The 27,004-nt window shown below is 38.3% G+C and overlaps 1 protein-coding gene and 1 long non-coding RNA gene across 4 annotated transcripts in view; one reads left to right on the forward strand and one right to left on the reverse strand.

The window, feature by feature from the left end:
- The window catches only part of LOC309366309 (uncharacterized protein), a 54,284-nt gene that overhangs the window by 17,040 nt on the left and 10,240 nt on the right, over positions 1–27,004 (reverse strand). The window contains exons 3-5 of the mRNA XM_081904764.1: positions 10,646–10,692; positions 7,917–7,986; positions 3,661–3,719 (exon numbers count right to left, since the gene is read on the reverse strand). Of these exons, the coding sequence (XP_081760890.1) occupies positions 3,661–3,719; positions 7,917–7,957 (100 nt within the window). The 5' untranslated portion in view covers positions 7,958–7,986; positions 10,646–10,692. The remainder of the gene's footprint in view (positions 1–3,660; positions 3,720–7,916; positions 7,987–10,645; positions 10,693–27,004) is intronic.
- Positions 1,675–23,371, forward strand: LOC309366310. Of its 3 annotated transcripts, none has more exons than XR_014166633.1 (5): positions 1,675–1,728; positions 15,429–15,524; positions 15,632–15,773; positions 20,912–20,973; positions 21,370–23,371. It is a non-coding gene; the product is annotated as an uncharacterized lncRNA (long non-coding RNA). The 3 variants fall into 3 exon arrangements; XR_014166634.1 differs by lacking the exon at positions 1,675–1,728 and adding an exon at positions 1,735–1,955; XR_014166635.1 differs by lacking the exon at positions 1,675–1,728 and adding an exon at positions 1,735–1,955 and having other exon boundaries at positions 15,632–15,759.

Consider the following 27,004-nt stretch of genomic DNA (forward strand, 5'->3'; position numbering starts at 1 on the left):
AGCTGCAAAAACTCTGATTAAAAGGCAAGTCTCATGAATAGAACAAAAAATTATAAGACAGAATCAGATATAGCAGTCATAAAAGTGGAAAAAGAGGGTGTTTTTGGCATGATGGGTCCAAACTCACAAATCACATTTAAAAATTACTATATTGTGTGGTTTCTACAAATTTGCAGGCAGTGCCGGCTATTTGATGCTACTAATAAATGAATTGAGCCTCCATGTTTAGTGGCAGTATAGCTCAGATATCAATAGTTATTTATATATTTGCATATAATGTTTATTCAATTTTGCAAATCGGCACCATTTTTTCTGCTTTTTGTTGGTGCTGCATTCTGCTTGAGCGGGGCAGTTCTTGACTTGAATGTCCACTAACTCTTCCATGACAGTAATGGAGGTCAAGCTTGTTTATCCGCTATTAGAGATCTTCTACTTGAAGATAGCTGCAATAAGCTTTCAGAGGGTTCTCCTTGAACAGATCTTTAAATCCTCTGCCCCCATGGGCGTAGCCAGGATTTTGTTAGGAGGGGCAAGACCTTGGGGGGGGGCAGAACTGATGTGATTTATCAGTTAGTTAAGTATTTCTATTGTTTTACTTGATCTAGGGGGGCAGCTGCCACCACCCCCACTTGGCTACACCCATGGTGCCCCTGCAAAACAGAAGCCCATGTTGTAGTATTGTTCTCTGGGATTCCCAGATACAGTGGATGTGCAAATCTTGTCCTTTCTGCCAATAAGTTGCTGTAAAAATCTTGTCTGGGTGGAAATTCAAATACTGATAGCTTAACAGTACAAGGACCAGGATTACCATTACTATGCTTGCTGTATTACTGGGTGGGATAAACTGTACAGGGTCAGGGGAGGAAGAATGCTTGCATGAATCTCTCTGACCACTTGCATGAATGTAGGAAGAGAAGGAATATAGCAAATGGGTCAAAGGGATACGGTACTCCAAATGATTCTCCATAAAACCTCTGTGCCTACTACTCCATGCAGTAATGTTCTTGGACAGTCCTTTAAAATAATAACCCTACTCCAAAAATACAGCCCTCTAACAATGGCACTACACTGCATTTTAAAAGAGAAAGGTGTTTTTCTTCCTAAGCGAGTTGTAGATCATGGATTATATATATATATATATATATATATATATATAATCATATACAGCAACAACAGAGTATTTGAGAGGATGCGTCCTGAATATTAATTCAAGTGTTTGAATTTTAAAGATTTATGTCAAGAGACAAAAACAGTGTCTCTAAATTACCTCAGCATTAGGGATAGAGGGGCCATATGTGTTTGTGCAGATTTCTTTGCAGAAGAGGGTTTTAACATATTGGTTCAATGTGCAGGTGTGGTGGGTCACTTATATTTGTCTCCAGTTGGATTTAGCTCATGCACTGTACATAATTCAGCTTGACAAGATTTTCCTTTCAGTTTGCCTTATTACTAACCTCTTTTCTTCTCCCCCCCCCTTTTTCTTCTTCTTCTCTTTTTTTTTACAACAGCCCCCTCGCTTACATCACCGTGTAGTAGGATTTAAATAGCTATACATGCCATGTTTCTCCTGGAAACAAAACATACGATTGGCCAGTCCGGCAGCCAGCCTCTGCCTACCAACAGGGATAAGCCCGACCTCGCCAGCCAATAGCGGCAGGGCTCGTGCCGCGGCGAGAAGCCAATGAAACGTCTGTCACTAAGGGAGGGAAATACATAGAGGCATGAAAGGTCTGTCATGTGTGTTATAATATTCTCATGCCATGTCAGTGATTTTATTTTCGCTCTGATCTTAATGTACTTTAAATCGTAGATTAAAGAGATAAGTGGTTGATCCTTTGCTCGGGGTTCTAATTCGGTATCCAGAGAACGGAGCTCACTAGGAATGCGATGTGTAGTACTATCAGGTTGTAAAGGGGAGGGGAAGGTGGAGGAGATTTGCAGGAGTGTGCAGTAATGTAAGTACAGTTTTCTCCCTTGCTTTCTGGTGTGTGTGTGCCCCCACCCCCTTTTAAGGATCCTCGGGGCAGTGAAATGTAGCATAAATCTCATGCCGAATGTAGCTCCTCTTGTGCTGTCTCTTCCCTACCCTCCTTATTCCATTTTAATTTTCTTGGAAGGGCTTGGAAAAGCAAAACAAAACCATCTTTAGATTGCTTGTGCGTTCAGCAGACGGCTGAGATTTAATAGTAACCCAAAATGAATGTTATGCAAAGAAGAAGCAGCAGCAAAAAAAAAAAAAAAGAGAGAGAGAGAGAGAGAGAGAAAAGAAAAGAAAGGTAAATACATTGTTTACATGGATACTTGTGCCTGTGTGTGTTTCTTTGTGTGTTGGGAAAATAAAGTGGAGCTGGGGATTGAGAGCAAGGAGGGAAAGATGGGTTAGATTTACTGTTAATGTCCTATCAAATCTTTGGGGTCTTTTTACAAAATAAGGAAAGGGAAAAGGGTACTAGCTTGTTCAGAGATGCTGAAAAACTTGCAGGCTGCTGCTATTGCTGCTTGCAAATCCGTGACAGGGTTTTTATACATAAGAGAAGCTTCAGGAAAAGCCAGTGTGGAGCAGTTTTTTAAAAAATCCAGAATAGTAAGCAGTGCTTTCTGGGTTACAGTTTGGCACAGCCAAAATGAATGTACCTGTCCATTGAGCCAAAGCAGATAAATAAGCCTCTTTTACAAAATTTTCATCCAAACCTAACATAGGTGGACTATTTTAGAGAAAGCAGAAAAGAAGAAACTGGGAGGATGATTTAGAGCTTATAAATGAAAAGTGCATGTATATAGCACTGCAAGCAAACTAGTTGAGTATGTAACGGCAGAGAGAAGCTTATGTTTACTTCTGTTTTATTGTCTTTTATTGGCTTCATTTCATCAATTCTGGGCCTCTCCTCAAAACAAGACAAAATAAATGTTTCCCAAACAGAATGTTAAAATATATTTAAAACCTGAATAGTGTAATATGACTAGATAACCACTAACAGCTGGCTGTTTGGTTGCCACACACAACTTTCAGAATTAAGTGAACATGGTAAAGCTGTGGTACTCATGTGGGGCTTTGAGACTGTTGCATTATGTGATAATAGTTGACTGACTGAGTGATGTGGAAGAGGTATGCTTTTCTAGACTGAGAGACAAACCCCTTAAAAAGCAGGGGCAGAGCAACAGCAGTTAGGCAATCTAGCTTGCTTCATTTGATGACCAAGACATGTTTCCAGATGTGAAAGAAAGTGGCATTTGCCAGCAAAGGATAATATTACTGCTTAAAAACATTTCTGTTTAATTATCATTTTCCACTTAAATTTTATTTTTCTTGAAGTGTTTTTCTAAATTGAACGTCGAATCCAAGATACCCCTAAATATGTTTTTTCCCTAGGATGTTTTAACAAGGAAACAGGTAGTTGGAATCCTTCCTAGTTTCAACTCGGGATAATGACTCTCAGATTACAAATCTGCTTGGTAATGAAGCGGAACAAAACCAGCGTGGAACATCAGAAACCCAGAATCTCATACAACAGCCAGACCGTTCAGAGGTCCTGTTAGAAATAAGATATTTTTCATTATTCTTCCTCCTCCTCCTCCTCCTCATACTGTGAATGGCAATGGTGGCCCTCTAATCTTTTGATTCCACAGAGGGCTGAATCAAGGTCATAGGGTTATACTTACAGCAGCTCACCATAAACCCAGCTCTGGATAATGCTCTCACTTCCTCGTTAATAAATTCTCTAAATAAAACAAACATTAAAACAAATCAACTGATGGCAGTAATGATGTTTCTAGGATTTATGGGTCTGCATAAGTACTAGAAACATTAACACAAAACTTACGGTCCAATGCAGAAACTTGTACGTTTTAGATTTAGGGCTTCATATGGAAATATAAAAAGACAATCACACTACACTCCTAACCACATTTCTGAAGGGACAAGTTCCAACTTGGGAGTGAGCTGACAGTCTCACATTTTTCTAATCGATGTTGTTGCTTTTTCATACTGAAAGCATTGCAGCCACGGGCAACGTTTACTACCTTGGACAACTGGTCAGAGTTGTGGCCTCTTGCACTTTGCTGGGTAGTCCACTTCTAGATGATCCACATTATATCTATCCTTCACCTGTGCTTATTGCACTCTTATACCAGTGATTTTGGAAAGAGAAGCAGCAGCAGCACAATGAAGCGCGGGGCCGGCCTAATTACTTCCGATACATATTTTATTTGAACAAAGGCACCAGATGGGTAATAATACATTAACATTAAACAACATATAATATAGCTGAAGCCAATGCAGTGGATGGATCATAATAAAAACTAAATCCTATCTAGCCTAACTTCTGCCACCAAAAGCCAGCCTAAATAACATTAAGAAGTCCTTAAATGTTTCCTAGTGCTTTTATCACATTTGGTGAGATATCAGTGTAATAAACCTAACTTAACCTAACCTTGCAAGAAATGACTTTCAAGTTCTAACACTGCAGTAGAGAAGACCTCACAACATACTATTGATGAGTCTGGGAGATGACAATGTGGAAGAAGTAGTCATGTATTTAGGATCCAATTCAGTAAGGGGAGCAGAGATGGGGAATGCATGGGAAGTCTTAAAGACCCAAACAGGAGGTGGGCTAATGCAGTGTGTTTAAGGACATATTTGGGTAGCTATTTGTAAATAAAATTCTTCACTTCTAGTGTTGATTTCTTGCCTGAGGCAAATCGATCCATTCTGTCCCATGTCATATAAACCAATCTAAAAAGTACAACTACTTATAATAATTTCTGCCTCAAGTATTTGGGTGCAGATGGTATGTTGGGATTATTATTTTTTTAAATAGTGCCACAAGATCATAAACATATTGGGTCCAGTTGCACATATCCCCAATGAATGACAATTCAGCTGCACAGACCTTGAATGGCGGTCAAAATTAAGACGAGTCAAAGACTCTTTCAAATAAACACATTCTGCATTTTCCCATCCCAACATTCTGTGGAAAAGCTGCGCTGTCTGGCTAGCTGGCCTTCCATTCTAAGAAACTGCCATTTCTCTATATTTAATCATAGGCATAAGTGAACCACAGGCTATTTTTTTCCTGTTTTCCTGGAGAGAAGTTTTTATATTTAATTTTATATTATTTTTTGGTAGCATCTTGACTTTTTAATTAAAAATCAGAGGCACTGAAGGGCTGTTTCTTTTTTTGAATCGTGTACTTTGCAAGATGAAATATGAAGTGCATGTTCACTTCATCATCTTTCTCCACTAGTCAACAAATGCAGATTTAAAAATTCCCATGAAAGCAATGGGACGATTCTCCTCTCTCATGTGCTACAAATAGGCATTAATTATCAACATACACTGAGCCCAAACCACACTTGGTGGCAAACAGTGATGTCACTAGGGCCCTTTCTGCACTGTACATTACTGTGTGCGTGCATGCAATGTTGATTCAGATTACTTACCGCACAACTGTATTCTTTCTGATATTATGCCTTTCAGGGAATGAGATTTTTTGTCGAACTTACTTATACCTTTTTTCTGAGACAATGGCCTCTCCTAGGAAATGAGTTAGTGAAGCTTAAATTTCCATTCTTCTTAGTTGTCCTACTCATTTTTCCATAAAATGTGTAACTACCTTGAATTTTGGCACAAGTAGAGTGTGCATTATAAACATTAAATGAGGCATGATCCCCACATCTGCAAGCAACAGTCAATACTTTCTGTGTTTTCTGTATTGTTACATATAATTGTGGGGACTGTTGTCTAAATTTGGATATTGGAAGAAAGGATAAGCAAGAAACAGAAATTCAAGGAAATGGAAATGTGGAAACAATTGTGATGCACCATGATATCCAATCAATATGATTCTTGTACAACAAAGGCACTTTCTGGTGGCTTTAATTTCTTGGATCTGGTATGCTAACTCAGTACTTCGTTATACTTCTGTCTAAATGCACAGGATTCTCCAAAGCAAATTGTTTATTTGCTTTACATTTTTATACCACCAAAACAGCTAAAGCATTTTTAAAAGTAAAACACTAAGAGCATAAAAACAAAATAGGAATAAAACAAGGACAAACAACACCCAAAAATGGATAGAAGTTGTCTTTAGCAATTAAATTGTTGAATTTAAAAGCCTATAAAAAGAAAACCTCTGTGATATCTGAGAGAGATACAGAGATACAACTAGGAAGCTGATTCCAAAACTGTAGTGCCACCACTGACAAGGCCCTGTTCTGAACACTTACGCTCAGACACCATATCTAGTGTGTGTTCAACCTGGAGGAGAGGGGAAAGAACGTACAAGTAGAAAATGTGAAAATGACCGACATGGCTATAGTGCTCTTGGAACACCACCACAGCAAATAACAAGCAATATACTGAACACACAGTGTGGGGGGGATTGAAAGAGAAGAGAGAGTAATGCTACCTGAGTGCTCTGCCACCGTTAGCTGTCCACCCTGTGGGGGAAGAGAGACTACACTGACTGTGAGTAGACATACTCCTTCCCCTTTGGGGGTTGTTGTGGAACTCTTGCGAGAATGGGGACAGCTTTTTCTGCCGCATTCATCCATCTGTGAGAATGCAAGGTAAAAATGCTCATGAGTAGGGGCAACAGTTGGAGTACCTGGTCTTTGACGGCAGAGAGCTTGCATGGCTGTGGGATAAGGGCCTTGCCTGTGTGCGCGCGATCCTGCTCCTAATTGCTGCAAGGTAGGAGCAGTATAGTTCAGACAATACCCATATTCCCATAGGGACTCGGGAGGCATGGGAGCGGGAGTACCCTGTGTGGGTGCTCTGTCCTGGCATCTCCGGATATTGGAGTGGAGTAGAGTTTGGTGTTGGATATTTGTGTCTGGAATTCTAGAGAAGCGTTAGCGATGTGCTCCAATTCCCAGATGTGTTGCAGGCTCAGGGTTCAAAGTGTTCTTTCTTCATAGTTTCCTGCTACCAGAATTCCCCCTTATGAGCATAAAATGTGTGTGATGAAAAAAATACTGCACCTGATTTAGGGATGGTGTAAAGTTGCACCATTGACCGGAGTGTGCATAGTCTGGGAGAGTCTAGAATGGAGCATAAACATGATCTTCCTCTGGTTTTGGCCATTCCACCAATGTATCTGAACAATTGTGCCAATGTATCTCCCACGGCAGCAGCATATCTGGTGTTCTGCCAGCATATAGAGCTCCCATCAAATCTTTTATCTCCTCGTCCAATAAATCTTTAGTATGGGACTGTGCCCCTAAAAGCTGGGCATTAGGTGGGCATTAGATGGAAAGTGGTACACTTCAAGTGGTAGCCCATATGGATAAATTACATTGTTGTGGCACACAACTGTAACAATGAAAAGCTGCAGGATGGAATAATGTTGCCTCTTCAAATAGATGAGTTTACACCAATGGGAGGCCACAGCAATTCTGCACCAAGACTGATTTTCAGATGGCAAAGCAGGTGACGCAGATCAGATGCATGTTACTGACACTGCAAACCAGTCTATGCTGCGTGTGAAAATATTAGGGCAGATGAGCACTGTAATTTTTTCTCTTTATTTTCAGAAACGCTTCCAGTAATTTTAGCCAGTTTAAAAAACACATCCCCCATTCAGACAGATCCCAATCTTACGTCAGTAAAGGTCTCTACCTCTGGTAGGAATTTTTTAAAAAGATCATGAACATTTGTCGAAGCAAGTATCAGGCTTCTGTTTCATAGTGTATAGAGCTGAAACAAAAAAGTACACCATTCATTTTTTTTCTAGTCAAAGACATTTTAATTTAATTATACTGGACCTTAAATGCCGGGCATAAACATAGGCTAAGAGGAAGAAATAGTTGTGATTATGTAACAGCTAATGGTGCCCTATTAGAACAGCGAGTATACCATGATAAGAGAGCTCCTTTCCCCTTTCCCCATCTTACAGAATTCTTACAAGTCTAATTACTTTCCTTGCAACTCTTCAGTGAAACTTTGTAATCCATACATTTATTGGCTATAGGAGGACATTTCCTTCTCTGCAATAATAAAATAAAATTTAGTCTTAGCTAGAGATACAGGCATCCCGACTTGAGGAATCCCAAGTCCTGATACCAGTAATATAGACGTACATATTATGTATTATAATCAAGTCTGTGATTGCATTCCCTCTTAAATGTCTCTGATCAGTCTCTATATCAATTCATAGACCACCAGTTGTCGTTTTGGTGATGCAACTAACTTCTTTTGTAGCTATTGTTTGATTTTTAGCTAAATTCTCCATACAGTAGTTTTCTTTTGTAATTGAACAAATGAAACATTAGGCCCTCAATGAATTACATAATACATTTGAGATCTGGACTTTACGGAGAAAACATGCTGTTGTCCCGTCTCCGTCCCCCACCACATGATATAAAAGATCCTCTCAAAACTTATTTATGGTGCAATTCACCCTTGCAACATTTTTCATGGGAGCACACATTTGTGCAATTAATAGTTCCAATGAACATAGAGAGATAAACTGAATATTAAGCTAAGATGTGTTATTTATGGGTTGCTAATTTGGTTAAACATTTTACTGTGCTGGACTGCTGGTTAGATGTTTGTCCGATGAATTATGTGATATTTGAAGGCTTTAAAACTCTTGGTCCCGTAATAGGCATTATCATGTCTAGTTGATGACAATCGGATGTTAGCATAGAAGTGCAAATGTTACTACAGGATACTTACACTTTATTTATCTTGAGACACCTGAACTCTCTTACATATACTAACACAGGGGTAGGCAAACTAAGGCCCGGGGGCCGGATGTGGCCCAATTGCCTTCTCAATCCAACCCGTGCACAGTCTGGGAATCAGCGTGTTTTTACATGAGTAGAATGTGTCCTTTTATTTAAAATGCATCTCTGGGTTATTTGTGGGGCATAGAAATTCGTGCATTTCCCCCCCAAAAAATATAGTCCGGCCCACCACATGGTCTGAGGGACGGTGAACAGCTGAAAAAGGTTGCTGACCCCTGTACTAACAGATTTATTACCTGTATAGTAACACTTGTTCTTTATATTTCTTTGTAATATAGTTATATAGTAATATAGTAAAATAGTTGTAAACTATTAGCAGAATTCTATACAACTTAAAAAGTTGCCTTGCAAATTCTATGATCTGGCGTTTTCACATTTCATAAAAAAGGAGGAAATTGCCTCTATTCTTTCATTAAAATATGAAATTGACATAAAAAAGATAAACAGCAGTTTGAAAGATTACTTAATATTTCCTTTTTAAATTCTCCATGCAAGACAATCACCCATTGATATATCATATAACTATGTTCTTGGTCATCGCTTTCCAAATTTTATATAGCACCCTTGCCCTTCCCCCCCCCCACCCCCCGCTTTTCTGCTTGAATTATCCTTCAGGATGAAGGCTCTAAAGTTGGCTTTCTAATTATATAACATGGGAATGACATAAGGCCAAATTCTACTTGTGCTCTCCGCCCACCCTATATGTCTCCCACGTATCCATTCTCTTTCTACATTAAATAGAAAAGTATTTCATAAAAGCACATTATTGCAGAGCATAATTTTACATTCATTTTTAGGTTCTTTTGTAAGTACTACAGTGAGTTTTTACCCCTTATTTCATCCAGTATTTGAGGGGATGTTTAAAATATCTTGTCCCTTTCCAGAAAATTGTGGACTCTTACTGTATTATGTATTGATTTTGGTTTGGACTATGACAAATGTATTCTATATTTTGTGGAAGTGTTGGCAGTTGTTTTACCAAGGGTTTTACCAAGAAGGCCATTTGCTATATAGATTAGAAAACAAATAAGAATTATAATGCTCAAGGATGTGGGTTTTCATACTTTTGGCCACTTCTCCTCTAAAGTTAACACTGTACTTTACAAAGTAAAATAATCTTTAAAGTAAATCCTGCTATCCAAAGTGTCAAGATGGTGGGCCAGATCCAAACAAAAATATGTCTGCTGAACTTGTAATTGGGAAATGTTGTACAAATTATTATTATAATGTATTGCAGCAACCACGAATTGAGTGGAGGAAAAAACTAACACAAATGGATACTGCTGTACTCCTTTTTTGGACAGTCGTTTAACACACAACGTCCAAATCCTGCAGCACAGATCATTTACTTACAAGCTTGTACAAGTTATAGCATAAAATAATTTTTAAATAATTTGATATAAATAAGGAAGGATATATACATCACACAAAGACGCCAATTGTTCTAGGTACCACGTTTCGAAAAAAGGGTAAACTAGGAAACCCAGAAAGCAGGACATTTTAAAACGGGCCTTTTCAATACACCAATAGCTAAGACTATTTTTTTAAAAAAATTAAATAGTCATTCAGCAATCTTAGAACTTTATAAAAGCTGCACTTCTTTTAATTCCCTCTCTCCCCTCCCCAGTAATTCTGAGTCAGATGCCATCAGCAACATTTACTCTTAAGTAAGAGAGTTGAAAATGTTACTGTTAACTCTTTTTCAATGCATCAAGCTTAATGCATCCTTTTTTAAAAAAAGAGCAACACAAAACCAAATACACTATCAAAGCATTTATAGCAACCTTTGCTATATGATTTTAATTTTCAGAAATTCTCCAGTAGCGTCCATGTTAATACATGTAGCATAGACCAGGTCATTGGCTGCACAGTAAAAATAAAAAGGATTTCTATTTACCTTTTAACTGTTCCAAGATCTATCCAAGTGATTTAGAAAATGTCGACCTGCAAAATATAAGAGTAATCATCTAAAATGTTCTATATCTGGAATTGTAATTTCTATTTCCATTTTCAAGGTGTATGCTGATGAGACTGATTATGTGATACTTGAGTCTTACATAACCAAGACTTGCATTACAAGTGTTTCATCCCACCCTTGCCCCAAGATTTAATGAAGAACAAAATAAAGGAATGTAGCTGTTTATCTTTAATAAACCTTGTTGCGATACATTGGACACATATCAGATTTAATGGAAATACAATGCATGCCTAAAATTATGGTTATGTAAGTGATAAATAGGCAACAATATAGACAGATAGGTATGCTATAAAGCAATATTGTATCAATTTTTACAACACTCTTTTTATCAAAATAACAGGTTGTCTACTATCAATGGTCTGCCTAGATAATGAAACTAAAACATTGCTTTGCTTCTTAAAATGAACATACCACATTTCTTTTTAACCCTTTTTTTGCTTTTCTACCCATCTTGCAGGTAGAAATAATTTCCTAAAGGGTTTAGGTTTTTTTTAATGGATAGAAGAGCAGAATGCATATAAAACAATACTATGCAACTACATTCATATTAGGATTGTGTCATCCTATTATAACAATTTTAAGTTGAATTTATCATAGTATATATATATAAAGGGCCTGTTACCCAAAAAAGAGCCTATTTGCTAAGCCTAACTTACACCTATAGGTGGCAGTCCGCTTTCACTAAAAAGATGCTGGACTTCTCATTCACAGTGTTCAGAACTTGTGCATGGAAATTATACTGGTGATGTGCATGCATGTACGTGCTTGGAGAGAAGGGGATCAAGGAGGACCTATGCTCATTAAACATACAAGGAGAAACTTGTGTAGCATTGTAACCCATTTACAGTTTCCAGAAACGAGTGAAGATTAAATGTGACTTCAGAAGGGTTGTTGTGAGTCTTGGTTTAATTTATTCACTGATCAGGACTGAATTAATTAAAAACATTATAGATGGAAATAGCCCAGTTGTTCTGCAAAATAAATTTTCAGCACCAGCAACTAATGCGTCAGTTTAGTTTTTATATCGGAACTCATTACTACTGGGACTTCCATGATCCAAACCTCATTTCTGTTACCCAAACCTTCTATTATCTGGTTATCAGCATTTCTGGCAGTAATGTCCTGAAAGGCCAATACCATACCCAAATTAGGGCTACTGCGCAAGCCCAGCGTTTCATCCATCTTGTCTTAATCTTTCACTTGCTGATGCAGCAAATCAAAAGACCCTGCCCTTTTTCTTGCCCCAGTTCGGTGGCCATGATAAGCTGAGATTTCACATAAGGAAGAAAAGGCAGCCCTGTATCATGAGGTTGTTAATGTTTGATGTTTTATTATGTTTTCATATGTGTTAGAAGCTGCCCAGAGTGGCTGGGGCAACCCAGCAAGATGGGCAGGGTATAAATAATAATAAAAGTATTATTATTTGCTATTATTATTATAGTCCTATAATATTCTGACGCCAGTTTGCGGGGAAAGGCTGTGTTTGAATTATTGCCTAAGAATACCTCACAAATGGTGATGATTTTGCTATTCTCATTTACCATATTTTTCGCTCTATAAGACGCACTTTTCCCCCTCCAAAAATTAAGGGGAAATGTGTGTGCATCTTATGGAGCGAATGCAGGCTCCATGGCTTCAGCAATAGCAACGCAAAGCCTCTGAAGCGCAGTGGGAGCGCTCCCGCCTCGCTCCGGAGGCTTCGCGTTGCTTTCACTGAAGCCTGGAGAGCGAGAGGGGTCGGTGCGTACCGATCCCTCTCACTCTCCTGGCTTTGCTTCGCTGGAGAGGCACAGCGCAGCTTTCCCTCTCTGTGCAGCACCCCTTCAGCCAAGCGGGAGGAGAAATGGAAGGGGCTGCCGCTTTGCTGAAGGGGTGCTGCGCAAAGAGGGAGAGAATTTTTTTTTCTTGTTCTCCCCCTCTAAAACAAGGTGCATCATATGGTTAGGTGCGTCCTATAGAGCGAAAAATACGGTAATTATACAACCAATGCAAGAAACTAACTTATATTGAGTTGGCTCAACGCTCCATCTACCTCCTCATTGTCTGCACTGACCAACAGAAGTGCACCAGAGTTTCAGGCAAATGCTCTACCAATGAGCTACAGTTCTTACCCCATAGGCTGTGGCCTGGTTTATGCACTCACCTGACCTGTGCTCCATTTTATGAGCTGGAAGAGAAGTTTCTCTCTTCCATCATGCATATAATGTAACAAGGGAGGCAGGTGCTGCATTCACAGATCTCTACTTTGATGGCATGGTTTTTGCTTTATTAGCCACCCTGTTTTTATAAAGGAAGAGCTATTAAAACCGTTATTTAGACACATGAGTCTTCTGCTTCACGTAGGCCGTGAATAGTATAAGAAAGGCCCGGAAGGGTGCCCCTCTGTGCTGCCTCCTTAATTAGAGTGCTAGTCCAATGGGTGTATAAATGGCAACGTTTGGATAAGTGTGCTGGTGCTGGCACTATCATTATTACTGCTGCTATTTAGCATTTGTTTAGTAGAATCAGTGCACCATTGCACTGTCTGTTAAGAAGACTTTTACAGATAGGACAGAGGGAAACGGAAAGGGCAGGACTTGATAAGGAAAAGTAGGAAGGATAAAATAGTGATGACTGCAGGCAAAAGAATAGCAGCATCTCCAGACTATCTGTATTTCAAGGGAGGTATTGAAGTGAACACGAAATCTAGGTTTGCACAGCTAAAGTAGGTGAAAGGGCTCTGCTGCAACAAATTCACTTTAAAAAAACCTGGTTTTTGCAGTTAAGAAAGTGATGGGGAAATGAAACTACAAAGTGTGGGGTGAATGAATGATTAGCAGGAAGATGCACAAGCAAATTGGGATGTATTCAGGATGAATTCTCATTGTCATAGAACCTCCTTGCAAACAAATAGAACAAATTCTCAATAAAGACCAGACAGAATTTAACCTCCATGTAAGCTTTGTGTAAGCAAATGTGGGTGAATGCTCAATAAACAGGATGTCTGGAGGAGCCCTGAGGACAGAGTGTGCTAGTAAAATATCTGTAGAAAAGTTGGGTAGTGCTGACAGATTCGAAAGAGGGAAGAGAGGTGACTTAATAGACAGTGGTGGGAAGATATTTAGGATTAGTGCATTAATTAAAAACTGGAATATAAACTTAAATATTAAATCATTTTTTTAAAAAAAAAATATTGATTGTCAATTATTTAGTCTCATTGTTCAACTGACTATGCTTTTACCTTTAAAATGTCAAGGATTCTGTATGATGTAGACTATTTCCGTGTTAATATTCCTAGCACCCTTGAACAACATTAGCTGAACAAATACTGTATTGCAGTCATGATACCCTGGAGTAGTTCCCCAAATCCCATTACAGTTGGATAGAAATAAAACCTGCTTAGGACCAACATTTCCTATATATAAGATACACCTTGAAAATAAGATTCCACCATTCCCAGAGCCGAAGGTTTCTGTAGCAAAATGGCACACAGTAAAAATGAGGCTTTTGACAATTGCAGTGTGATAAAGTGGAGCAGGATCCATATGTACTCAGTTTTGCTGGAGTTTATGAGGCTTTCACAGGGAATTCCTTTTGCAGTATAGATGCAATTGATAGAGCCACAAAAATTAGATATGGAGGAGAATTCAATACTCTTGAAATAGTATATGTATCCTGTTATGGCCACAGAGGCCTTAGTGAAAAATGTAAATCTTAAAAGTCACTTAAAAGTCTGGATAAATCATTCCACTTCTCACTACTTCTCAATCACTTAACTGAAGGCAGAAAGAAAGCAGAACATTTAGACTGCTGCTCCGAGCCAGACAGTTGCTTCGGTACAACTGAACCATGGATAAACCAGATATAAAAGGCAGACCTTTTACATTAAAAGTAAATAGATTGGAAGGTGGATGGTTAACTATATTCTTGCTCATCAGCTTGACTTCTAAAACCTCTGAATACAAACAGAATAATTTAAGTATTTTAGGATTTTCTTGATTCATAAAGGAGCACTCCTTAATTCTTAGATTAATTTGTACAGTCTATACTATATACAAGTGAGGAGATACCAATTCATAATGTGATGGATGCAATCTAAATGCAATATATGCTGCTTGACACAAGTTTCCATTGCTTCGAAGACATTTTTGTTGGGATTGTTTTATAGAGTGTAAAGGTGCACCATAAAACATCTGATGCTTTCTAAAAACAAGTCCTCTAGCTCTCTTGACTATTTTATTCACCTTTGGTTGCAATTTTAAACACACAGTGCAACTGTATGCATGTTAACTTGGAAGTAGACAACACTATATTCAGTAAGGCTTACTCCTAGGTAATTGTGGATACGATTTTTCCCAATTCCTACGGAACTCAATGGGATATATGTCAGAGTAAATACAGATATATTTGGGACATGAGTAATATATATAATAATTAATTAAACACATATTAAAAGATTATGTCCCTGCGCCCAAGGTTACAGTCTAAATAAATCAATACCGGCAAATTCTGAAGTGACAGATTTTGCTGCACTAAATACAGCTAAATACGATGGAGCAAGTACTGTTTGTAAACCACTGTTGAATTTAACAGTGGTAGTAAATATTAGTAGCTCTGATATACTGCACAGGAGAAGGCTTATAGAGTCCTGAAATACATGTTTTTGTTTCTTTACGGGGTTTTTGTTTTGTTTTGTTTTGTTTTACATTTTACACCACCTTAGGTTGAATATCTGGAAGATGAATCTTATGTTCTTGAGGAGTTAGACTTCATATTGACGGGATTCAAGAGATGAATTCTGGATATTTGTAACGAAGAGGTGATTAAACGAGTCATCTTTTGCTATGGTCACTTTTGCCATATGCTTATTTCCCAATTCTTCAGAAATAAACGTTTTGGACAGCTAAAAATTGATTTGCTCTGCAGAATGCAGCAGCAAAATACGAAGCATCTTACTCGGCAACATACTCCCCCTCCGATATGGCTAAAATAGACATCACTGCACTTCATCGTTATACAGTGCTGGTACGATCGCAGTGCAAGAGTATCCTGAGGTATCCGTTGAAAGGTAGTTGATTCAGACTATGATTCTCTGCTTTTGAAATGAAAATGTATTAAAAGTGTTCGGTCAAGCAGTTACTTTGTTTTAATAGTTAATGTAAATAAATATATAGATCAGTTAGTACTATGTCTCAAAGCAAATGATGTTTTGCAGTTATTTTATAAATATACTAGCTTCTCCTAAGTATACTCTATAATGTCACTGTTTGGGAAATCAAACTTGTGTCACCACTGCAAGGGTTACATCTCTGATTGCAACTGAAACAGAAATCCATCTGCTAAAGCTGTGATTAATTCATTGATCAACTGCCCATGCCAACTAATGGATTCATGCTATTCGCCCTGATTTGAGGATTCCTTTAAAAATCAGGTATTTTAAGATAGGTACTTATCGCTCTGCATCAGCATCATGATTAGCACCGGAAATGTGGAGCTTTCAAGTGAGTCCCCAGATTTAACTGTGTGTTAATAGGATGGACACAATCCAAATATATTTCAAGTACAAGGAAATTCTGATTGCAAGGAAAAACAATGACTAATCTGATGCAAAAATGCCAGGTGCCATCCAAATCTATTAAATGTAAGTGGAGCTTTTCTATAATTTAAAATGCAATGTGGATTACACTCTTTAGTAATGACAAATTACAGGCAAAATAATGGAAGCAGATAAAATATGCTTACAGATAGGCTAAAATAAATTGAATAGTAATATTAGTTTAATTTATTGCTTTTAAGAATGCTCATAGTACAGTTTCAGAAGTGGTGATAGCCATGTATTTTAGCAGCTGAGGATGAAGTTTTGATTGAACAATAATTTATTTTTTAAAAAAGTAAAATAAAAAATAAATGATCATCCTCTGCAACTCTGGAAGTTTTGGCCAGCAAAAACAGGAAAATAATGCTTAAAAATAACTATTGATCTTATCTTTTTGAAGTGCTTTTAAACATTTTTTCTTACTGAAGTCCGCCCAAGCTGACTCAAACGTCATCAGATAAATATAGAAAAATCGCCTCCTTGCCCGCTAGAAAGTTGAAGCAAGGTCAGGTCTCCATACATATCATGTAATTTAAGGTTGCCAGATGTCTCTTACTTAAAGGACTTTCCTTATTCCAGAACAGCACAGCTCCATAAATGCAATGATCATCCCTCCTTACTTTAAAATCTTCCAGCTTCATAGAACTTCACAGAGACTTCAGCTTGGCAGTCTGCTATGCTTTTAAATTTTGATCTGGCAACCTAATTGCAGCAAAACTTCATCCAGCATGTGTGTATATTTCATTATTTCTCTGCCCTCAACTCCTACAGTGACAGTTTAGATAACTCCACACTTACATAAGCCTAGCTTTTCCCCCACTACAGTTTCTGGTTGTTGTTGCTATCAGGGTTGTTTAAAAAAATATCATTTACCATGAATTTTTTTATAGCTTTTTTCTGTTTTGTTTACAGTAGTATTTATATTTGCAGCAAAGCATTTGAATCTATTTTGAAGTGTGCTAATTCATACAGTAACAACCTCTAAATATAATGCTGTAATAAACATTGTTGTGCATTGCTGTTGAATTCAGTCCTTCTCTACATACTTGGCTGCAGCTGTCCTTCTGGTATATTAAGGTTACCGTTAATTAAAACACCCACCAAGATAACTAGGTTATAGTGCAGCAATGGGGAATCTATGGACCTTCAGAAGTTGATAGGCTGCAATTCCCATAATCCCTGAACGTTGTCCGTACCCTTCTAGCGTCCCGATTTTCCAGAGGGAACTCTGGAATTAAGAAAGCCATCCCGGCTTCTGATTTCATCTCGAACTGTCCCTATTTCCCTTGCCACTGCTGCTGCTGCTGAGCTTGGAGAAGAGGGTGAGCTGGGGCTTGTCCCAAGCAGAGGTGGTGGTGAGGGAGCATCCCACTGCCTCTCCAGGACTACAGTGGTACCTCGGGTTACATACGCTTCAGGTTACATATGCTTCAGATTACACACTCCGCTAACCCAGAAATAGTGCTTCAGGTTAAGAACTTTGCTTCAGGATAAAAACAGAAATTGGGCTCCGGCGGCGCGGCAGCAGCGGGAGGCCCCCATTAGCTAAAGTGGTGCTTCAGGTCAAGAACAGTTTCAGGTTAAGAACAGACTGCAGGAACAAATTAAGTACTTAACCCAAGGTACCACTGTACTGCCGCTGGCCTCCTCCCTTGGGCAGCTTGTAGTGGCTGCTGGAGAGCGGATGAGGAGGAGAAGAGGCTGTTGCCACTGAGGCCCAGCCCCACTGACTCTGAGAGGCAGGCAGAGGGCAGGGCCACCCTTGGTGGGAACAAAGGAGAGGTAGAGTCTTGGTTTTTAATTAAAGAATGCTTTGTGCATCCACATCTAATCCTCTTTTCTAAAATTTATTTGTTGGTGTATGTTTTTCTTTTTGTAACCCTACCAAAGAATAAAAGCGGGATTAAGGAGTTTTCTCAGGACAGTGGAGGGTGTGTGGGCTGTGTCCCATTGGTAATGGCACCCACCCTTCTTCTGATAAGAAATGTTCTGCAGGGAGGGGAACAAAAAAATGGGGGGGGTGTTGAGGAGGGTCAGTTGGGGAGGAGTAAGAAATGTCCTTATTTTCATCTGAGGAATGTTGGAGGGTTTGCATTGTCCATGCTGACTAGGGCTGTTGGGAGTCAAACACCTGGAGAGCCACAGATTCCTCACTCCTGTCTTGTGGTGTCAGAAGGGCTGGAATGTAGCTGGAAGGATGGGCAAACTTACTTAGCAAAAGCATAATTGCCCGTGTCTTCAAAGACCTACTTTGGGTGTGCCTATGAATTTAGATACATAGAACAGAGCTTGGGAAATTCATTTTAAAAGGGGTTGTGTTATGATATCCAAAAAAAGGAACAAGTTCCAGATGCAGTTCATCCTTTTATAAAACTGACTAGTTCATTTCATCTTGTGTTCATCCAAATGATCGTCGGCAATATTTTTCACCATTCACTATGTTACAAGATGCAATGCTGAAGTATAAAATATACTTTAGAACACTAAGAAAGCATTGAAACATACACACACATACAGAGAGAGAGAGGGAGGAATGTGAATTGTTTAAAATCCATGAACGATTAAAAAGTATAAATGTGTGTAAAAAAAAAATACATGCAAAAGAATGGACTTGAAGATGAACTAGAAATTATTAGACCCCCCCCCAAAAAAAAATAAAGTCCCATTTGGAATGCAGAACTTCTAATTGTTTTAGATCCCACCCAATATTATTAGCATGGTCCGTTATTCTTCAGAGCCTTTCCAGAGACTTAACAATGCCTCCATCATAGCTTGTTTTAAACCGTACATTTTTCTATGAAGTGCAATAGTTATTGGATGGCAGAGTCAAGATAATTGATGGTAATTGTTTTTTTGTAGGGGGATATCTTCAACGAGCTCATTTTGCTTCGGCATCTTGCACTTTAGGATAGTTATATTCAGCTGGCATAATAAAGCATATGGGGAGCCTTCAAGAGATTGAAATTTGCATATTAAATAAAGGTATATTGATTTCTCTCTTGGAAATATACCAGGCCAAGACACAATGTTTCATATTTAATATTTCTTCTGGTACTTAATTTTTTAATAGGTTGGTAACATGTAGAGTGTCTTGGCCTGCTTTACTCATCTTTTTTAGCGATATTTTTTTGAGGGAGGGCTTTTCAAATACCCAGTACTAGGTAATGGGTGACTTTAAATTTGCATATATTTAAATGAATAACAAAATGCTAATATACTATAGCCACCTTGAGGAGTGGTAATCTTACTAGTACTACAACAAATGAAGTTGAAAGAAAACTATTTTCATAATGATGACACTTCAATTATACTATTGTTTTAACACTGTCAGTGAGTTTTGTGGAAGCTGTAAAGAGTACTCTGCTCAAACCAAACCAAATCATTTCTTTTTTAAAAAATCTGATCTACAAAAATGTAAAGGTACATCCTAAGATAATTGCATTACATTGCTAATGCAAATCCTATTCAAAATAAAAAACAGGGCTGTATCATTTGAGTCAATTAGGTTATAGTCATGGATATAAAACCTTTTGATTAAAGAGCTGCTCTTTATTAAACCAGGAGATGCATTTTAAAATATATTAAACTATATATTTTAAATCCAAGTATTTGTAAAAATTGCAGGCAGCAGGATCATCCCTGTTTTTTTCCACACGGGTATCTATTGTGTGGCACATACATACATACATACATACATAATCCGCAAATAACAGATATATGATGCTCTATTTTAAAACTCATTTTATTCCCCTTCACTTTTATGCAGATTTGATTGATTACTCAGTTTAACCTTATATGGTTGATACGAATTAAGGTTTCGTTAATGGTGTGACAATTATAAAAATTAAGAACAAGTTCTTAAAGCATTTTTTCAGCAAATAACAAAGCACACCAGGATCATTTTCTCCTTATAATTGTCCCATGAATTGTAGATAGGTGAGGATCCTGCCCTGCCCCCCCGCCCCCCGCAGCTTGGGATACCTGATAGCACAAGATTTTGTTTTGTTTTTCATGTCACAGATTAACAAACACTTACCAATCTGTGATTGTAAAAAGAAGCAACTCAAAATAGGAACAAAGTCTACCAAAGAGTGGGGTAAATATATAAAGTTATGACCCAGTGATTGATAAATTATAGCAATTTCGAATCAATATGAAATTCCTATGTTCAGTCGTATTCATTCTGTCATACTGGCATCAGTTTAAATGTATGTGATGGGGGGGGGAATGACAGAGAATTCAGTTACATAATCCATTAACCAAGACGGTTCAGCAGAATCAATGTCACATTAGGTGCTTCATGGCAGCCAGTTGCTGGAAAACAAACAACAGAAGCCACATTTTGCAGAATGTTTTTGCACAGCACTCCACCTTTGCTTCCCCAGGGTCCCTGAAAGAGAGTGCCGCTTTTGGGTCTATGCTGAAGATTGCATGGTGGCTGGAACTAGTGCAGAATGCATCAGCCTGACTCCCAAATGTATGGCATGCTACAAGAGTTGCTGGGTTTCTTCACACTGGCATCCAGGCTTCATTCAAAGTGCTGCTTTGATCTGTTTGAAAATAATTCGTTATGTTGTACAGATGTGCCATATTCTTCATACTCTTCACAGGCGGAGAGAGATCTGTCAGGAAACAGTGGACCAACGTAAAGTAATGGCATTCCTTACCATAGGTAAAATATGGTTCAGGTGAAACATTGTTTGTGTAGATTCTTTGTTCATTCTTTTTATATACATCAATTTTATTCTAGCACTGTGCACGTAGCATGCTTGCTTGCTTGCTTGCTTGCTTGCTTGCTTGCTTATTTATTTACGAGACATTGTTTCACACAAAGTATTGGGTGAAACACACAAAGTATTAACTCTGGGGTTCGGGTTGTTTTAAAGTTAGGGCTAGTAGCCTTTTTTAAATAATATTTTTTTCTGTAAGAAAAATAATGGTTATTCAGGTGAGGGCCTTAGCAAGCCACCATGCCTTGTCTGTTCCGTTTCTTGTCAATAATATTAGTTGGTACACATCTCAGTATCTTAATGTATAAGAGTTATTTTTTTCTCCACTTCTCTGACAGAAATCAATCAAAATACAGCCCCTTCAAAGATTTCAGCCAAAACAGAAATATTCATAATAAGCAGATTCTATCAAGGCCTGGCTCTTAAGATTTATGGTTAGCAATGTATTATTATTGTTGTTTTATGATTTTCTAGTGTTTGAAACTGCGCTACTTGCTGGTTAAAAAAAAAAACAGAGGAGAAAACAAGGGAAGTGAGGAATAAGGGATTTTTGCATACAATAATGTATATGAATAAAAATGGAAATTTAAGTAGAAAAACAAAATGTGAAATATTTTATTTCACAGGAGTCCTCCCATCCGATATTTCTTTTGGTGAACACTTAGAAGCCAGTGGTGAACTTTGCCATTCCCTGTCATGGATGTAACTATACACAAAACCGAAAGGTTTCCCTCGTCCTGTTAATGCTACAGTGAGCAAAAGCTTAGAAAACTGAGAAGCACAGATTTGGCTCAGGAGAAAGAGGTTGAATTGTTATTTTTATCATAATGTTATTTGATGCGGAAACTCTTTTTTTGTTCTAAAGTCCAGTGCTATGCTTTACTACATCAGCCTAGGTGCTCAGAATGAACACAAAGCAGGTTGTTAGCAAAGCTAGTTAACATCCCTGACAAAATACAGAGATATAAATGTTTAGGGTCAGAGTACTAGTCAGAACCACTACCTGACGACTGAATCAACCCTTGAAGATGAAGAAACAGAAGAACTGAAATGTTTCTAAAAGAAACATTGGCAGATTATAAATTTGAAAAATTTATAGGGGGAAAGTTGGCAAATTATGGGAGTGACAATTAATACACTTCTGTTTATTACAAAAGAAATACATAAACAACATGACAAAATTTGGTGGTATTTTAGATGTCCTCATTAAAGGCCGATGACAAAATTCCAGTTGATCATATTTTAGCCTGGAAAATAAAACCTGATCTTGTTCAGAAATATCTAAGGAAACCTATGTATGATTACGTTTGTAACTGCTATCTTCAAGTCACACAGGCAATGTTTCTTTCTCTCCTCCACCCCTGCCCTTTAAACTGGGAAGAAAGAAGTTGCTGTAATTGTAATATTTCTTGTATCTCACTCCTCTGCAGTTGCACACAGTGCAGTGTACAAAAACAAAAAACAAAACAGCCATTTATATTAAAAGCAGCCATTCAACGCCATATATAATAAAGTAAGCTTTAAAGCCTGAGGTGGCAACATGGTCAGTCAAACAACCATTAAAAGCTTTCAGAAACAAATGGGTTTCAGTTTCTTTCTAAGAGGGAGAACCAAACACAGTTGAAATGGAATTAATAACTTAATGAATAACTGTTGCCTAGCTTGCCTTTTTTTTAAAAAAAGGCAGAGCATTTTAACAATTAATTTTCCGTAGTCACCATTGTAACTAATTTTGTAGTGGTGACATTGACTCAAGTATTCACTGACATTGACCAAAGGATGACAAATGGGGAAATAAAGATGTTCAGATGCCCTGGGTAGCGTTCAGCTATGTTTTACTCAGAGTACCATATTGACTGCGAGTGCTGGAAGACCTGCTCCCTGCCTTGCATTCTTTTTCCACCTGTCCTAGAAAGGCAGAGCCCTGACTGACTCCAGCTACAAAAGCTGAGCCTAGTGGGTATTGATTAGAAGGAAGTTGGGGTTTTTGGGTGAAGGAGGGGTGTTGTTACTGCTATTATTGATATTTTTTATCTTTATTTTAGATTTATTATGCGGAAATGTATGCGGAAATTGTGTTTTTAATGTGGAAATTGTTTTGATTGTTTACTTTTTAACGTTTTATTTATTGTTTATGACTACTTTTGTTATGTTTGTAATTATATATTTTTCATGTTGTAAGCTGCCTTGAGCATGGTTTTAAATATGGAAAGGTGGCAAACAAATGAAATTATGTATGTATGTATGTAGACTCATTGAAAATGGACCTAATTTAATTGTTTATTATATTTACTGGGATAGCACAGTAAGATGGGCAACATATTTTTTGTTGTTGTTGTTGTTGTTGTTGTTGTTGTTGTTGTTGTTGTTGTTGTTGTTGGGGTCTACTCTGAATACAACTTAAACGCCCCCACCGTTTGTAAACATACTTCATGTGGGACCTGTTTTAAATTTCCACTTTCTCATGTGCGTGTTCAATTTGACAGTCTTAAAGCTGCCAGAGGATCTAAATAAATAATAAATATAAAATGTCCAGTTATCCATGAAAACTCAGATAGGGGTGGTCGGTGGGACTATATAGGAAATGTCGCATTTCTGTGACTTGGAGCGGGTAGCAAATTTACACGGGTTACAGTTGCCACCTTTTCACTACAAATTTGACTTCCCAACAGAAAGCAGCAAAAGGAACGAATCTAAAAGACGATTGAAAGGTATCCGGCACTAAGGGATATTAGGCCGAAGTGAACAGAAGGATCGCTGAAAGGATATTACTCCCTTTTTAAATCTGGGGCACATGTTAAAAGTTTCCCTCAGGCAGCACGTGCGTTGCTTTTATTTCTTCAACACATAACCTGAACTGACAGTAACCTTGGCACCAATACATGGGCAATATTTACAAAAGGATGCACCATTTCTGAACAATGTCTCCCTAATGTAGGATAGGCAGGCTTTTCTTGATCATCAGGCATGCATGTCGTCTTGGTCCAGCAATTTTGTTTGCAGACAAATGTAGGCATTGTGGACCCAGAAAAATAAAGAGAGAGAAAATTGCTATTCTGCATTTGAGTTTTTGTTTCCTTTTATCATTCTGCACATGTCCTAAGGCGGTACATAGAAGTTTGCTTTGTATCAGGCTTTTAATTGGTGTGAGCATGTCTGGCTTCTTCACTACAAAGCTTCTGGCAAATGCTGGAGACACACCTCTTCACCCTGGCCTTTCCACCAGATCTAAGAGCCCTATCCCTGTGATTGTAATCTGCTTTTTAAAATTTTAATTCTGAATTTTAAACTGTTGTAACCTGCCCTGGGACCTGCTGGTGAAAGGTGGAGAAGGAGAAGAAGAGGAAGAGGAAGAAGAAGAGGAGGAGGAGGAGGCGGCGGCGAATGCACTAATCCCATCAATGTTACAAAACCACTGGGAGTTAAGAGGCTGGTGCACTCATTTGTGTGTGAGAAAGACAGTTTGCTCTCCCTTGCTCTTCTAATCCCCACCCTTTTGGCCCAAGACAAGGCTAAACAATTTTCTTGGCAGCAGCAGATGAGACAGCAGTAGTTCCTCCAGGCTGGGTAAGTGGATGCACCTGGCACATCGTGGCCTTGAATAGATGAGAATTCTCCCACACTGATGCATGAAACCACCCATTTCATAAGCAACCCCACACTGACAAAGGCTGCCTCTGTCCATAAGATCCTTGGAAACTGGCAAAAGGGGCAAATGGAAGTTTGTGAAAGAACCTTGCCACAGTGATGAATTCAGCATTGGTGAGAACAAGCACAAGAATTTAGCTACATGGCAAGGGGAAATGATGGCTTCGCACCAAAGCGAGAGGTGCTGCCAAATTCAGAAAGGCTTCCATAATTATATTCTGTCACAGCTCTTTAGAGAATTCATCTCTCTCAGTACGGCATCTCATAACTTTTAGTTCAAGCCATGGCTGCTACCAGAATAGATTGTGCCATTTTTGCCGAAATATAACAGGATCTGTTGGCATTTATTAAATGGGAGATGTGCTTTGAACACACGGACAGACCTTTCACAGGTTCGTTTATGGAAAACTGATTTAATGGAGAGAAGATCTCATTTGCAGTATATTATGGACCACAACCATAACTTCCAAGTCTAGACAATTGGCAATTCATTGTAAGTGAGGCAAACTTAATAGTCACTGCAGGTGACAGATTGCATTGTGAAGGCAGTCTGCATTCTCTAAGAGTAAATCTGCTCCACACTGACTCTTAGATGTGGGGAGAGGATACTTTCTGCGATGATGTTCTAGAAGTTGTGACTTTTCTGCTAAAACACTGAAGTTTTAGGGGGAATGTATTCAACATCTATTCAGAAGCAATTCCATTTTGCTTTTTTATTTGCTTAATTTATATCCCACTTTCTCAAAAGAGTCAAATGTGGCATTCAGCCTTCCCATGTTCTAGAGTTGAATCTTGGCACTCAGTCCAGGGCTGAGCTTCGGTGAAGTCTGGCACAGTGAAGCCTTTAGACCTATGTGCTACATAATAATATATTTTCTAATTTCAGTGTTCATTAAACTTATGCTTAGGCTATATAGTGACATAAAAATTAGACATCAGGAAAAATCAAAGGTTTTTTGTCCATCATTGCTTTTTATTAATTTAATAAGCTTTGTTCATTGCACATACCCTGCAACATGCTGAGTCCCAAAACCAGGATGCGTGCCTTCCCATCTGGGCTCCCAGGCAAGTCATGTGATGCGCACAACACCATGGAGCCCAAATATGCATCTTTTGGGGCACCACACAAGTTCGCAGCCCCCCAAAAAGCACGTTTTCGAGGCAAGATCTCAGCATGACATCATGCAAGATCACAGTGCCCACAATGGCCACTGTGCTCTCACAGAAAAAATAGGATGTCCCATGTTTTTCCAGGACACTAGCAAGGTATGCATTGCATAAAATAACAGAGATTTTTAAAGGTTAAGTCAAAAACTTAAGTTTAAATCTCAAGAAAATGTAAGATCCTCTTTAAAAAAAATCCAGGAGAATTCAAAATCTTAGGGTTAAATATGAAAAGGAGGCATTGTACCAGTGCCTTTTTTTCTGGGGGTACGCAGGGGTACGCATGCCCCTAAACATTTTGTAAATCTTTGTACTTTTGTCCATGAAAATCTGAAGTTAAATAGAATTGGAGCATGCTGTCCTTCATATTTAAGAGGAAGTGAAATTAAAATTAAAAATAATCCATCTAAGGAAGAATAATTTAGCATGAATTGACCAGATAGTACAGAGCTTGATTCCTGAATAGGTAAAGTGAAACAGCAAACATACATAGGCCAATCCAGTTTTCTCTCAAAGTTCATGTGTAAGTGTTTATCTATACAGTATATAGACATTTGAATGGGTTAAGAAACTCAAGGCTGTACATCAAGATTTGGCTTGGACTTTATTTTCTAGAATGAGTCATACCTTAATAGACAGCACTGCAAAATAGTACCTACAATAAGTAGGAGGTCAAATTTCCTTCAACCTAAATAGGAACTGTGCAAAGAGGACTAATTGTGTATTTTCTTCACAACTAAACTAAATATATTACCAGAATTAAGTCCCACAGAGTTCAGGGATACAGACACTTCAGGTTACAGACTCCACTAACTCAGAAATAGTACTTTGCTTTGGAATGAGAACAGAAATTGCACGGCGATGGCTTCTGGTGTAAAAGTACTTTTTAGTACAGTGGTACCTCAGGTTAAGAACTATATATATATAGTTGGGGAGGGCGGCGTATAAATAAAAATTATTATTATTAATTCGTTCTGGAGGTCCATTCTTAACCTGAAACTGTTCTTAACCTGAGGTACCACTTTAGCTAATGGAGCCTCCAACTGCCGCCGCATGATTTTTGTTCTCAACCTGAAGCAAAGTTCTTAACCTGCGGTACTATTTCTGGGTTAGCGGAGTCTGTAACCTGAAGCATCTGTAACCCGAGGTACCACTGTATTT

The sequence above is a fragment of the Podarcis melisellensis genome, assembly GCF_964234715.1.
Source record: "Podarcis melisellensis genome assembly, chromosome: 3".
In the NCBI taxonomy this organism is placed as follows: Eukaryota; Metazoa; Chordata; class Lepidosauria; order Squamata; family Lacertidae; genus Podarcis; species Podarcis melisellensis.